This window comes from Apaloderma vittatum, unplaced genomic scaffold (assembly GCF_000703405.1).
Source record: "Apaloderma vittatum isolate BGI_N311 unplaced genomic scaffold, ASM70340v1 scaffold26844, whole genome shotgun sequence".
Taxonomy (NCBI): domain Eukaryota; kingdom Metazoa; phylum Chordata; class Aves; order Trogoniformes; family Trogonidae; genus Apaloderma; species Apaloderma vittatum.
The window spans coordinates 15,031-28,558 of NW_009713672.1; the positions used below are offsets into that span (position 1 = coordinate 15,031).

The 13,528-nt window shown below is 44.7% G+C and overlaps 1 protein-coding gene across 1 annotated transcript in view; it reads right to left on the minus strand.

Moving 5' to 3' along the window:
* SEC14L5 (SEC14-like 5 (S. cerevisiae)) overlaps window positions 1-13,528 on the minus strand; it is a 28,431-nt gene that overhangs the window by 3,757 nt on the left and 11,146 nt on the right. Inside the window, exons 2-10 of the mRNA XM_009868461.1 lie at window positions 11,483-11,632; window positions 11,231-11,362; window positions 9,218-9,346; window positions 8,313-8,532; window positions 6,431-6,543; window positions 2,185-2,374; window positions 1,771-1,859; window positions 1,284-1,354; window positions 536-707 (exon numbers count right to left, since the gene is read on the minus strand). Of these exons, the coding sequence (XP_009866763.1) occupies window positions 536-707; window positions 1,284-1,354; window positions 1,771-1,859; window positions 2,185-2,374; window positions 6,431-6,543; window positions 8,313-8,532; window positions 9,218-9,346; window positions 11,231-11,362; window positions 11,483-11,632 (1,266 nt within the window). The remainder of the gene's footprint in view (window positions 1-535; window positions 708-1,283; window positions 1,355-1,770; window positions 1,860-2,184; window positions 2,375-6,430; window positions 6,544-8,312; window positions 8,533-9,217; window positions 9,347-11,230; window positions 11,363-11,482; window positions 11,633-13,528) is intronic.

The window sequence follows — 13,528 nt, forward strand, 5'->3', positions numbered from 1 at the left end:
GACCAGCAGTAGTGCAGAGCTTCACAGCTCTGAGCCACTTCCCCAGAGAAAGAGGCAGCAAATGGGGAGCATACTGTAATGCCTCACAACACTTTCTACTTCACATAAAATAAGTTTGCAGTCACTGCACCACGTATAAACCTCACAAGAAATTTAAAGAGCATGTTCTATGTTCTTGCACTGCCAGAACAATCAGCAGGCACCAGGCAGAACTGTATTTATTACTCTTCACTGTCCTCCAGCAGGAGACAAAAGAAATGCTTGTCTTTTCCTGGCAAGTGAAAACCCACTAAGTTTGGACTATAGCTGCCACACGAGGATTTGCAGTTTAAGTTCGACAACCTGTCCTGGTTACGACAGCCACCAGAACCCAGCGGGCTACCAGCATGCTATGGCCTCCTGAGGAGTTCAGCTCCAAGATACCTGGAAGCTTCTCCCTCCCTAACTCTTGAAACCAGAAGTGACACCGACTGGAGGGTTTAGCTATGTGTATGCACACAAGTGCTTATTGCCCCGCAGTCCAGGTTTTACCCACCAGAGTCCAGAGCACAGGAAAAACCCTGGGCGCTCGCACTATCAATAGTCTCCCCAGAGTTTCAGGGTAGTTGTCCTCCACAACCTCAATTATCCGAAGCAGGGCCTTAACACCAGGTCGCCAGAGATGCCGCATATTTAGCCCTTCCAAGTCCACCAGGCACGTCCAAGACCTAAAACAAACACACAGGGAAAAAAAGTCCAAAATAGCTCAGCAATACAACAGCCTGCACAGGATCTGGGGAAGCAAGCAGGGAGACCAACAGGTCCAGCAAAAAGCAGATCTGCAAGACGGCCCAAACCAAGGAGCTTTTTGGGACACCCATAGCTGAAGGCAGGAACATATGCCATCAGTGCGGAAGAGGGTGAAAGCATGAAGGCCTATTGCTAAAAATAATTCAAAAGTACATTTTAAATGAAAGCAGAAGCTGGCAGGCAGTTTCCTGTATAAACAGAGAGTTACATGGATCCAGATTAAAATCACCAAGATAGCAAGACTAACTCTATCTGAAGGGGGACAGAAAAACATGTAAGGAAGGACCTAATACTGGCATTCACATGAAGCTGTAGAATTTACCTGCACTCAAGTCTACTATACATGGGTATCCCAAGCCCAGGCACAGCCCGTAACAGACACACACTGCTGTCTGCACTTTAACCCTTAAGCACAGCATCTAAAACCTTCACAGAAGCATTCCTCTCATTATGTCAGTTCAAACTCTGTAAGGATACATGAAAACTATACTAACGTGATGGGGCGACCAAAGATGTTGGTATTTTCCTCACATCTCTTTTGTCCTTCCTCATTTATTGACAGAACCTGAAATCAAAGATAGTACAGACTAGGATTAGCCTGAGTATGACTGAGAAACCAGCCTAGAGATCTTATTTAAAAAAAAACAAAACAGAAGTCTAGCAGCTCGAGTACTTGCAGTGTGCAAAATAGAAGTCTACATGCAAAAGAAAGGCTTCTCTACAGAAAAGTTGTGTTGGTATTGAAAATTATCAGAAAATGTCCTTCTGGCCCATTTGTACCATTACAAGTGTTTGGGTTTTGTCTCTGCAGGAAGACAGAGTTGTGCTGCGCCAAAGCCATTAAGCCAACTTCAAGCTGCAGCCATGAAACACAGGTGTTGCTTGTGTCAGGCAACTAGATTCCAGCTGTACTATATCAAGACATTTAATCTTCCCAAGAGAAAAAGAGCTCATCTGGCTAGAAATGAAAGCACAACTTACATGTCGCAGCAGTGATTCCTCTCCCAGGGCTTTCACCAAACCTTTTGTGTCCATCTGGCCAAGACGAAGGATGTAGAGCGGGCGTCCATCTTCAAAACAAAGGTAAGGGTTTAAAGAGGGAAGTACTCTAGTCTCTTTTTACTCTATAAAAGCCACATTAAATATCTGTATAAGGATAGGAATCATATCCAAGGCAACTTTAGCAAAGAGGTGCTGCTTTGCACTAGCTCTAGTCTGTCTGATCTGCACAGAGAAAATAAAACCATGGCAAAACAGAGTGGTTATTTACAGATGTTGAACTGCTTTGTTAACTTTTAAAGTGTCAACACAACTTTCACCAAAAATTCCAGGTTACTTATGAGGTCCTTTAACGTCAATCGTGCTGTAGCATTGACATACGGGGCAGCGTCTGACCTTTGTCTTGATAGTGCCATCCTCCAGTGTAGTATTCATCTAAGAGGGCTGGAGGCCTCCATGACTGCAGGATGTAATCCACCTGGTACTGCTTTCGCCAAGACAGGGACTGACAGAGCATTTCTCGAGCTTTGTCAATGTTGAAGTCCCGAGCCCGCAGAAATCGAAGGATATGTTCATCTTTGGGGATCTGAGAGAAGAGAAAGGCCGAGGATCAAGGCTAGTACATTACCTTCACCACCATTCCATAAAGCACACATCACTTTTTCACCTCTTAAAACTAAGATAGTTGGCCTCTTCTCCCATATAACAAGTGACAGGATAAGAGGAAACGCCTCAAGTTTTGCCAGGGGAGATTTAGATTGGATATTAGGAAAAATATCTTGACTGAAAGAGTTGCTAAGCATGGAACAGGCTGTCCAGGGAAGTGGTTGAGTCACTATCCCTTGAGGTATTTAAACAATGGTTAGATCCGGTGCTTAGGGACATAGGTTAGTGGTGGACCTGGCAGTGCCAGCTTGATGGTTGGACTCGATCTTAAAGGCCTCTTCCAACCAAAGAAATTCTGTGATAAAAAAATATTAAACCTACATTCCTTTTGCCTCCTTAACTAATCCAGCTGAACGTAGCAGATGGTGCTAGGAGCACAAAAGAAGTATTCCCAGTCTGCAAGAAGTCTCTCTCTGATCCCTGACTGCCAGGAGCTCCAGAAGACTCTGGGCCCGTTGAGGTTCCTCTCAGCTAGCTTTCCATGAGGACAAATCAAACACCATCTGGAAGTCAACCAAAACTACAACCTACCCTCTCTATCACTCACTCCAATGCTTCCTATCAGTAATTTCAGGATCACAAACACAAAAGCTTTCCCAAACCAAACCGGTAGAATGGCTTATTCCAACCGACTTCTGAATCTCTCATGTTCCCTTTAGCTGAAAAATCAAATAAAATTTGCCAGTGATACTATGCCACATAAATTAACAGTAAACCTGATAGATTCCATACAAGTGCCAAATTTGACTAAATGCCTGTCAGCTGCAAACCCAGATGGCTTATAGGTGTACGTGCTGCTGCTTTCTCTTGACCCAAACTTCCCCAGAAATGCTTGGCCTCACTCACTAAAATCAAGTTTTCACTAAAAATTCAAGATCTCTTGAGCAGGGCTAACCTCCCCTAGAGTATCTGGACCATGTTCAGCCCAACACGAGCGACCCGAGGCCTGTTGTCATACAAACAAAGGCGTGTGCTCAGGAGTCAAAGCACTTTTGTTCGCTCACTGGCCTGCCCAGGAAAACAGAAAGCAGGGAAGAAACCAAAGCCGTCGGCAGCGTCACGCTGGGAGTAACCTCAGTTTCACGAGCTGGCACAAAGCTGCAAGAGACACAAAGAACTGATTCCACCGAAAGAAAGGGGCAGAGTTCAGGCAGCCTAAAGCCAAGCCAAGAAGCACCTGAGGAGATGGAAAATAAACACCCTGCGGCATATTTTAACACAGCGGACACTGTATTTGTATGGCACAGGAAGGGAAAGGGCAACCTCCCCAAAGAGGGTCTTTGATGCATTTAAAAGAATGTCACCAAAATCTTCTGCATTGCAAGCAAGATTAAAGGCAGCAGAAGTCTCATTAGGTGATTTAGATTCACATTTCTGCTGCCCAGAGGAAGTGGTTACTCACAGGACAACAGGCAAAACCACAGACATCTCTAACAGTCCCTGGATCTTCTGTAAGACCCAGGAGAGGGGATGGCTGTTAGAGGATTCTGTTACTTTTCACGTTTCAAATCTACACCGTACACAGCTAAGAGGCAAATTCAGCGCTTCTGCCTGAAAGAAAGGCAAGAAGCTCTGAGGCGACTCATTCCATAGTGGAACCAGTTTCTTATGTTTGGCCCAACCAAAGCAGTAACTCCCAAATCCAAGAAAATGGTTTTAATATCAGCCTGGTTTTCTATTTACTGTCGAAACTACATGTACTTTTCTACATGGTGCAAAGCCGTTGATTACTAGCTTTAAGTATCTGCAACATTAACAGCATTTTGAACACCAAGGTTGTTTTGTCAACCACTCAGATTTTTTTAAAGCAATGATAAATCTAATTCTAAAGGATAATGTCTGCTTTGGAAGGAGCAGGGAATGGATAGTGAAATAGGATGAAAAAGACAAAAATAACAGATATTTTTCACCAGACAGGAGATCTACAAATATTTTTTGACAGAAGAATAAGGACATCTCCGCTCTGAATTAAAAGAACAGATTGCTACAGCAAGGTAACAGCCTCTCCAGGGAAAACTCAAGTCATGTAGGGCAAGTTCCTGATTCTGCATTGTTCTGAGAAGCAAAAGGGTGAGGGGCAGGAGGTTTAGGACACAGATTCAACAGGCAGCACCATCCTTCCCACCTGTTCGAGACCATGTATGGAAACAGAGCTCACAAAGCCGACACGAAGGGCACAAGGCAACTCCCAGCTGTCGGGGACAGCACTCTGCCACCAGCAGCACCTTGCCGAGGGACCTGAGGCAGCACACGCCCCTGGCAGGACGAACAAGGGCCTGCACACCCTCACAGAGCTCCAAGCACCCCAAGAGGTGCTTCTTTCACTTTTTTTCCTCATGTGCTGTCAGCTTTTACCTTCTCTAGTTTCCATTCCCCAGTCTCTGACTAGGAGAGGGGGAAAAAAAAAAACCTAACTAAAAACCCCACAAAACAACCTACGGAACAAACTAGGCAAACATTTAGATTGTGCTGCTTCCACCTGAAACCAAGGTCCTCGGAGACGACACACACAGATAAAAGTCTCACTATCTTACTCTCATCTAGGGCTCGTTTTCAGCTGGATACCCAATAGCTGAAGTATCTCCTACCACACACAAGTCCATTTTACCGGGCAGGCCACGGTAGATCTGAAAAGCCTCATGTCCTATATTTCAGAGCATTACATGGTTAGTTGGGAGCCCAGTCCCAGTTGTTTTCTTGGAGGCAGAGCATCACAGGGACATGGCAGCAGCTCGCAGACAGGTGTTCTGACAGTCCTTCAAGGGGTCCTTTGGTCCACTGGGTGCGTGTAGATATATTCCTGTAGTCTCTAGCAGCTACCACACTCTTGGGCATGGTCAACCTGTTGTTGATGTTACCATATACCAGCGGCCTTGGATAGATTCGGCGGTTGCCTGGTGTTCTGAATTTATCAGCTCTTACAGATTCAACAGCATTGTTAGTCTCCAGAGCTCATCAGCTGCTGGGAGACTTTCACACAGTACCTCAACACACACTGTTCTCCTCAGATTTCTGTTTTTCTGTAACCGTTTCTCCACCCACCAACACAACTCACATGCACAGACAGGGACTGCTTCATGAGATCAACAGTAGAACTATAGTGCTAAATCTTTGTTACCTTTTATTTCTAAATGGGTGATACATGTTAGTTTTTCCATGAAAAAAATAGGGCTTTATAAATCACATTTAAACTCCTTATACTCAGACAAGACATGCTCTCTCCTGGCTCCAAGAAAGATATAACAAGGCATGCAGAAAGCACCAACAAAGCTCCTTGCAACCAGGAGCCTCTTTTGGGAAGATCAGTTCAAAGAAGATAAAATAAAATTTGAAGTCTTCCAAAGCAGAACACTTCCCAACTCGCCCTGTATGACTGACTGAGCAGTTACCTTCCAAGCCAAGAAGTTTACTTCTGAAACGCTATCTAGCTATACTCTGTTTTTAAGGAGGACTAATTGCTCCAACCACCTTTCTCCTGTTTTCCCCTCTTTATCTACTCAGCCCACCCAATTTCTCTGTCTGTTGCTATCCCTTGGTAGTTTCTTCCTTCCCATCCCATCTTGCTCCATCAGGAAATCTCAAGTTAGATCCCTCCAGGCATTCAAGCTCCCCGAGATCTTTTATTTCCTTTTCTCAGCCACATACCACTTACCCTCACAGCCTGATATAAAGACTTCCCTGTAACCAGGAGGAGCCCAAGCAGTCGCTGAACATCACAGCAGAGCACAGACACATCCAGCCCACAGTACCCGAGCTGCTTTTCAGGGAAAAACATTTCTATCTATACTAGCTGGCAAATGCCAGATGTACTTGCCCCGATTCAGTGCCCACAGCTCTTCTATTCAAGGTTTACACAATATACCTCACACCACTAGGCGAGACTGTCTCTGCTTCCCGAATCCTGTGTGGTTTTGAAATCATACATTTGGATAAAGAAGATTAAAACAAACAATGGCTCCCTGTCTCACCTACCCACCTTGCCTTTGTGTGTTTCTTGAAGCCACTGGCGAAGGCGGATCAAGCAACTCTCTTGCATTGGAGTCAGCTGGCCCAGATACCGCTCAATGTAATCAGCATCCAATTTGTCAGCTGGAAAGAAAAAAAAAAAAGTACAATTCAGAGGAGACTTGGCATAGCCAGAAAGGAGACATGCAGTTATTTCTACACATCAGGTTACTCATGATTTACACTGGAAGAGCACAGAAAGGCCTCATTTTTGCTGCCTGAGGGATGCGAGTGAGTGATATTCTCACAATGTTTAGGGGACAAGGATACTTTGCCTGTCCCTTAGAACACTAATATTTCATTCAGCCCTGAACTGCTCCAGCAGGAGCTTTAAAAGAAATATTATGAGCTCTGGCACTCGCCTCATTAACCACTCCAGGACCTAGGTACCTAAATCCTTTGGTGTCCGAAAGATCTCACACGCAATTCCTGTGACAAGAGGTTAAAAAGCTGCCAGCTGAAAACTACAAGTGTTATTCTGCTTAAGGACACCAGAGAGAAAGGGAGACGAATGCTACCATTCCTGACTGCAAGGGTGAAGTCCTGTGCATAGCAGCAGCTCGAGGTCCCTCCAAACCAGAGACAAAGAACAAGGGGCCAGAGCCTGCCAGCATTCAGAGAGCAGCAGATGTGCTGGCCAAGGCTTATATGTGGAGGCCAGCAAAGAGAATATGGAGCCCAGAGGGGAACAGCACCAGCCAGGAGCTGTGCTGGAGGTGTGAGGGCACAGGAGGAGGAGGAGGAGGGCTGGAAGGACCACCTGGAGCCAGCTCTTAGAATCATAGAATGTGCTGGGTTGGAAAGAACCTCTTCATCAGGCAGGGTTTGGTTTGTTTTTTTTTCCCCAGTAGATACCATTCAGAATAAGGCCTGGAAGCCCACAAGTTACGCTGCTGCTGCCTGATAATACAGAAGTTCTCTTTGATAAGTGCTACACTCCCACCGAATCCAGAGAGCCAGCAGGCTGGGGAGCAGTCCTGGGGAAGATAATCACTTCCTAAACATGAGTATAAGCAGAAAACTAAGAGCTACTCTCCTTCTAGATGAGGTCTGACACTCTTAGATTAACTTTAATCTGAAAGCACATGAAACATTTCTTATAGTCAGATCCTCTGTGAATTTCAATCTTTTTTCCAGATAAATTCCAACACAGGGAAGCTACCAGAGTAGGTCTTGTGGGACCAGAATCAGTGACAGTTTCAAATTCCAAGCTTTTCCCCTAGCTACACCCAGTAAAACAAGTGCTGCCTTTCCTTCTGAGGAGCAACAACTCCTACTTCTGATATCACAGCTCTAAATTAAAAGGCCCTTCCTACTTCTTTTGCAAGAGAAGAATTTTATTTAGTCTAGAAGATATCACCACTTCAACACACAGGAAGATAAAGTCCAATTCAGGCATTTGGTATGAGAAATGCATTAGGCAACATTCTGCAGGTTTGTCTTAGCCTGATGGAGGGGCAAAACCCATCCAAACCAATCCCCAAGAATATTAATTTTGAAACAGCCAAAATATTTCCTTATAATTCAATTACAGCATACTCAAAATACCTTTAAGTTTCTCCAATTTAAGGTACTAAATGCCTTCAAAGTCAGATCAAAAGTAAGGTTTTTTCCTCTAAGCTCAAACAAAAACATACTGCCTGCACAGTTTTTCTTGGTTTTTCAGTTTTTTTTTTTTCTTAGGGGGGAAGGGTTCCATTTGTGCTCTTCTTGAAGAAAGAAAATAACCTTCCTTCCTCCCCACCCACACTCCAAAAGAAAAACGTCCTGCCAAAAAAAATAAAAATACACCCCTCAGTGCTACTCAAGGCATTTAGATTGCCAGCAGCTGCTACTGCCTGGACATTGCATACCATCGGGGCTGCCAGCTTCTGCTGGGGGGCAGGAGCTGCCAGTTTGCTCTTTGGTGATTCCAGGAGCCCCAGTCTCGAGCTGTACAGCATCAGCATCGCGTCCCACGGCCGGGGTTCGCTCGTCCTTCGGTCCACACGCTGCGGGAGGCGTCCAGCGCGGGATGAACGTGATCCCCTGGGAGATCAGCTCCTTCAAATAGTGCTCTATCACTTCTTTGCCCTGTAGCGGAAAACTCTCATTAGAGGGGGGGAAAAACCCCAAAACATCACAATCCAGAACCAGCAAGGTGCAGAAGAGTTCTCCTCAGGACAGAGGACTAATTTTAGAAACAAAGAGAAGGGAAATAGTTGTTTCCTTCCATCTGCATGACTCTGTTGGAAACATTTCAGTATGAAAGCACCACACAAACAGTGAATGACACCACTGGCCACCCAACGCTATGGATGTGGCTACCTTTATAACACTTTTATCCCCTCCTGCTCCCAAACCACCCCTCTGCAGCCCAGGTTAAAAAAGGCCACTGAAAGGAAATGCCTCTGCCCAAGCCACTGGGGAGACAGGGTGCTGGTTATTTACACAGAACTTTCCCTTTCTGCAGGAGAACAGTGTCCTCAGTGTCTGAGGAGCCTGGCACCCACAGCACCCACTGCGATCCTCCTCTGGCACAGCCTGCTTCCACCCCTGCGCAGCCACATTCCAGAGAGCAGATTGTTTAGTGATTTTTTTTTTTTTTTCTCATTGCACACTGGGTTTTTTTACTTTGTTTGCTCTACTGAGTGATTTTAGAAACATAAGCAAGGATACAAAACTATATCGGGTCTGTTTTACAGAGAAGGAAGTAGAGGCACGCCGAGAGCAGGAGTTTGACTTTGGGTTTTAGGGCACAAAGGGAAGCCCAACTTACCCGTTTGATGTTTGAAGTGTACTGCTTCATGGCAATTTTTTCCACTGTGCTTTCAAAGCCAAAAAATGACTTGATGTCAAGAGATGCCGACTGTTCAAAGCAAGTCCATTCTTCATTCTCAGGATGAACCTAAGCCCAAAAACAGATGTAAGGTTAGACAGCTCACCTTATGGCAGGGCCCTTGCCCCAGTACTGAACATTTAATCTACAGAGCTACAGAGCAAGGGGGCAGAAAAGGCTTTATTTCTCTCTGAGGTCAACAGAAGCACATCGTGAACCGGACATGTGGACATTTGTGGTTAAGGCATGCATGAGGAAATGGAGATTAAACCCCATCTCATCTCTGCCCCAGCAGACCCGAATGGTAATATTCATAGCAGAAGTTGCATTAAAACAGCAGTGAGCCTGCCCACTTGAAACCCACTTGCCCACTTGAAACCATCATGTCAAGATCTCCTTATGGAAAGGCAGAAACAGCCTCTCAGAATATGCACTTCCTACATCTGCAAAGGAAAAAAACCCCCCAAACCAGTGTTTTTTGTAGTTTTGGATAGGAAACCCAGCCACTAATGGCAGTCTTGATCCCAAAATTCAGGACACATGGCAAAGCTGGGAGTTTTCCCACTGTCAGTTCAATTTACACCTCCTCTTTCCAGCTATTTCCCCTCAGTTACTCTCTACATGGTAAAAACCTAGATAATAGTTTCCTTTTTTAAACTTAATCCCTTTCAGAAAGGGCTCTACCTTTTCTCTGTAGGTGCTGCTGTTCACAAACTGACAGGAAAGAGAAGAAAAAAAAAAATAATCCCAGCCCCCAAGCAAAGATACAAGCTCTCTAAAGGACACATATTCCCTCAGGGGAGATATTAAGTAACTGTAAGAGCAGGATTGTGTTTCTCCAAGTTGCTTCAGAGAATAGAAAAGGGAAGAGGAGAGATAAAAAAAAAACCCAAAACTCTTTCCGGTGCACTCTGGCAGGGAAATGGGAACTGGTAAAAATAGAGTGAGGAACCATCTTGAGGATGCAGACAGCTAGCTCCCGCCCTGTTCCAGGAAGAGCATTCCCCCCTCAAAGCCCAGTTGCTGACGTTTCCTTCCGAAGAACATGAGCCAGAGGCAATGCAGCCAAAAACTGGCACGTGAAATCGCATCTGAGCCATTCCAGAGTTGACCTGGGAGCGTTTCAGAACTGTCAGCGCCTTTCACCATGACGGAAGTTTGATTCAGTGTTGTTTTTTTAGGAAGCCCCATGTAGGCACCAAGTGATCTGTGGCTCAGGAAACCCCCCCACCATCCAAAACATTAACAGCTTTGCAATTCTTTGCCTTGCTTGAAACAGAAGCTATATACAATTTGCTCACTCCCCAAAAGCTGAGCTGTCGGTTGCTAAAAAGGCAGGTATGTAACAGGATCTGGACTTTGTTTAGGGAACAAAAAGCAGTATCTGATTCCTACCAGAAGCAAATGAAGCTATTTAATAGTGACTGAGCCCTAATAGCACAATTACAATGAAATGGCATGCTGCTGCTGGAGATACAGCCACAAAGTGCAACAGTCAAGGCCACAGATAAGGCTCAAGACCCTTCTCTAAGTATTTAGAACATGGCACTCATGACAAGGTGTTAAAATCTTCATTTTTTGTGGGCAAAACTAATTGCCACTCTTCTCTCTGGCCCTCATCATAATAAATACTAAAAGTTTCTTTCTAAATATCCAGACCTAAATACACACTAGATGCTTTATTAATTTGAATTTCAACCAAAACCAGACTCAAGGAACACCAGCAGCTCTGGAGCACCCCAGAACCTAACACTCCAACCAGAGTATCACAACCAACCTAAAAAAGTTCCTCAAGCCTTACAAAAGCACTGGAAAAAGCTCTCCCAGTTCAAGAGTCTCCAACCAGAGTATGCTACGGTCCAGTGTTCAAATTCATTGAAGCAACTTCCCGCCATCTATTAGCACATGAATTCCAACACTTCCTCCCCAGGCAAACAGAACCAAAGCACTTACTGAGTAGCTGCACGTCTCGTGGACAACCACGCGGTTGGCAAAAGTCTCATTGTGGGCTTCAATGCGGAGAGTCCGCTCCTTCCAGTTCACTGTGTTTTTCTGGATGAAGAAAACATACTCTACCCCTGCAATCTGAGAAGGATAAAGAACCAAAAGGAGAAGAAAAAAAAAGAAAAGAGAAAGAGCAATTTTTATTTTAGGAGCTTTTATGTATCTAAGCCAGCCAACAAAAGCCAGGACTCTGTCACTTGCCTTCTTCAGCAGCCTAGGAGCATCCACATTCAGTTTGCAGCTCCGCTCAATGATATGTATAGCTCCGTCCTCACTTCTGTACTCATGCAGGATTTCACTCCCCAGGAAGACCGGGATCTCTGGACACGTAGGAAAGCGTTTCTCGTATGCCTGGAAGTGGGAAAAAAAAGAGCACGTGGTAGCTTCTGGCTTTAATTTTAACTCTTCCTGAATTAATTCCCTTACAGTAAAAGTCCAGCAAAACAGAGGCCCTTAAGCCCTGAGCAAAGAGGAGCCAATGCTGGGGTTGAAGTTAAAGACAAATAGTTATGAACAGAGCCAGCATCCCCTCACATCAGCCATCGAGCTAAGCAGGTCTTAACATAACTTTTCTTTCACACCCGTGAGGTAGTAACCAAAGTCTGTTGCTATGTATTATGAAGAGACTCCTAACAACTTGAATATCAGGAGTCTAATCTGTAGCTAGCAATAAGCAAGCACAGCTCTGGTGATTTCTGCCATATCACCTGCATGAAGAAGCTATTTAAAAATATTTGATACTCCTGTGCCTTAAAATTTGCAGTGTCAAACAGTTCTAGTTGCCCTAAACCCTCAAGGTAAGGCCACCAATTATTGGCTACTCAGTTTGCCTTGATTTATGCATTTCTAAAGCAATTCTGTCTTGGTTCTGAAAACTTCCTTGTTTTAATTAACCCACATCCCTCCAGAAAGCCTTTTAACCAAAGCTTCTTCCTCTGCTCTAACAAAATCTACAGATCCCCAAGGCACTTGCAGCAAAGAAACTTAAGTTGCATAAAACGGTACCTCCTGTCACTCCCTTTTCCCTAACTTTTCTACCTTGTTATGTGGAAAGACCTTTGCAGGATGGGATGTTTTCCTTGGATTTCTGAAAAACACCCTGTGTTTTGTGATATTATTGTAAATATGTAATTGAAGCAATGCTAGCACAAGGTGCACAAGCAGCTCAGGATCTGACTACGGCTGTGACAGGAGGAGAATCCGTGCTCCCTTTTACCCTCAAGCCCTTGCAGAGAGCTCCATCATTTTGCTCATAAGGACTTTTTTGCCATTGTTCCACACCTGAGCCTAATGAACTGCTGCCATCTCCCCTTTTTCCATAAGGCACAACCATTTCATACAGCGCATAAAAATATAAATACTCGTGGGAGAGTTATCTACCACAACAGAAAGCATCGATGTGATAATGATGGAGACGAGCTCGGTTGTCAGCACATGCTCTGGGTGCTGCATTCTCCCTTCCCACAGCAGTTTACAGGCTGGTTGCCCCTGTACGTATTCATGTACCCCAGTGTTGTGCGTAATACCTGCTCTTAAAATAGCTCAGGCACTTAAGGACACATTCCATATCTCCTGCTCCTAGACCTCTGAGCAGAACAGAAGTTATTTCAGATTATCATATTGCTCTGGTGTCAGTAGGAAAGTGCAGGCAGACTACCAGCTGGGTTCTAGCCGTAAACAAAATGCACAGGTCTTTAAAGCCTCCTCTCCAGGGCACCGAGTAATCTTCTGCTTGCTTTGCCACACTTCTTGGAGAACTCTTCCCATATCTCTGAGGCCCCTACTGTACTTTTCACTCTGGACCACATGAAAAACTAAAACGGCTTAGATAAATATAAAACTTCCCATGGCAAGTGACTGGTTCCAATTCAAACCCATCAGGCTGCATCCAACAACGGCACACGCATTGCTTTAATAAGATTAGCTGGTTATGTCAGGAGCTCCCAAACAGGCAGCGAAATAGTTTATATTTTTTTTCAAGCCGTCAGCAGAACTAGCTGTTATTTTCTCCTCCTCTTACGGTTCTGCAGGGCGCAAGGGGAACAACAGAATCTCTCAGTTGAATGAAAGGCACAAGGTATTGGTTTGCTTTAATACTTCAGCTGCTAATACACCTGCTCCAACTTGCTCTCTCATCTCCTTCTTGCAGTAACTCTGCACTGGCCAGTACATATACACGTGTACTTACATTGTGCATATGTACAATATTGCTTTAAGACAACCATCTTGATGACCTAAAGTCTTAAA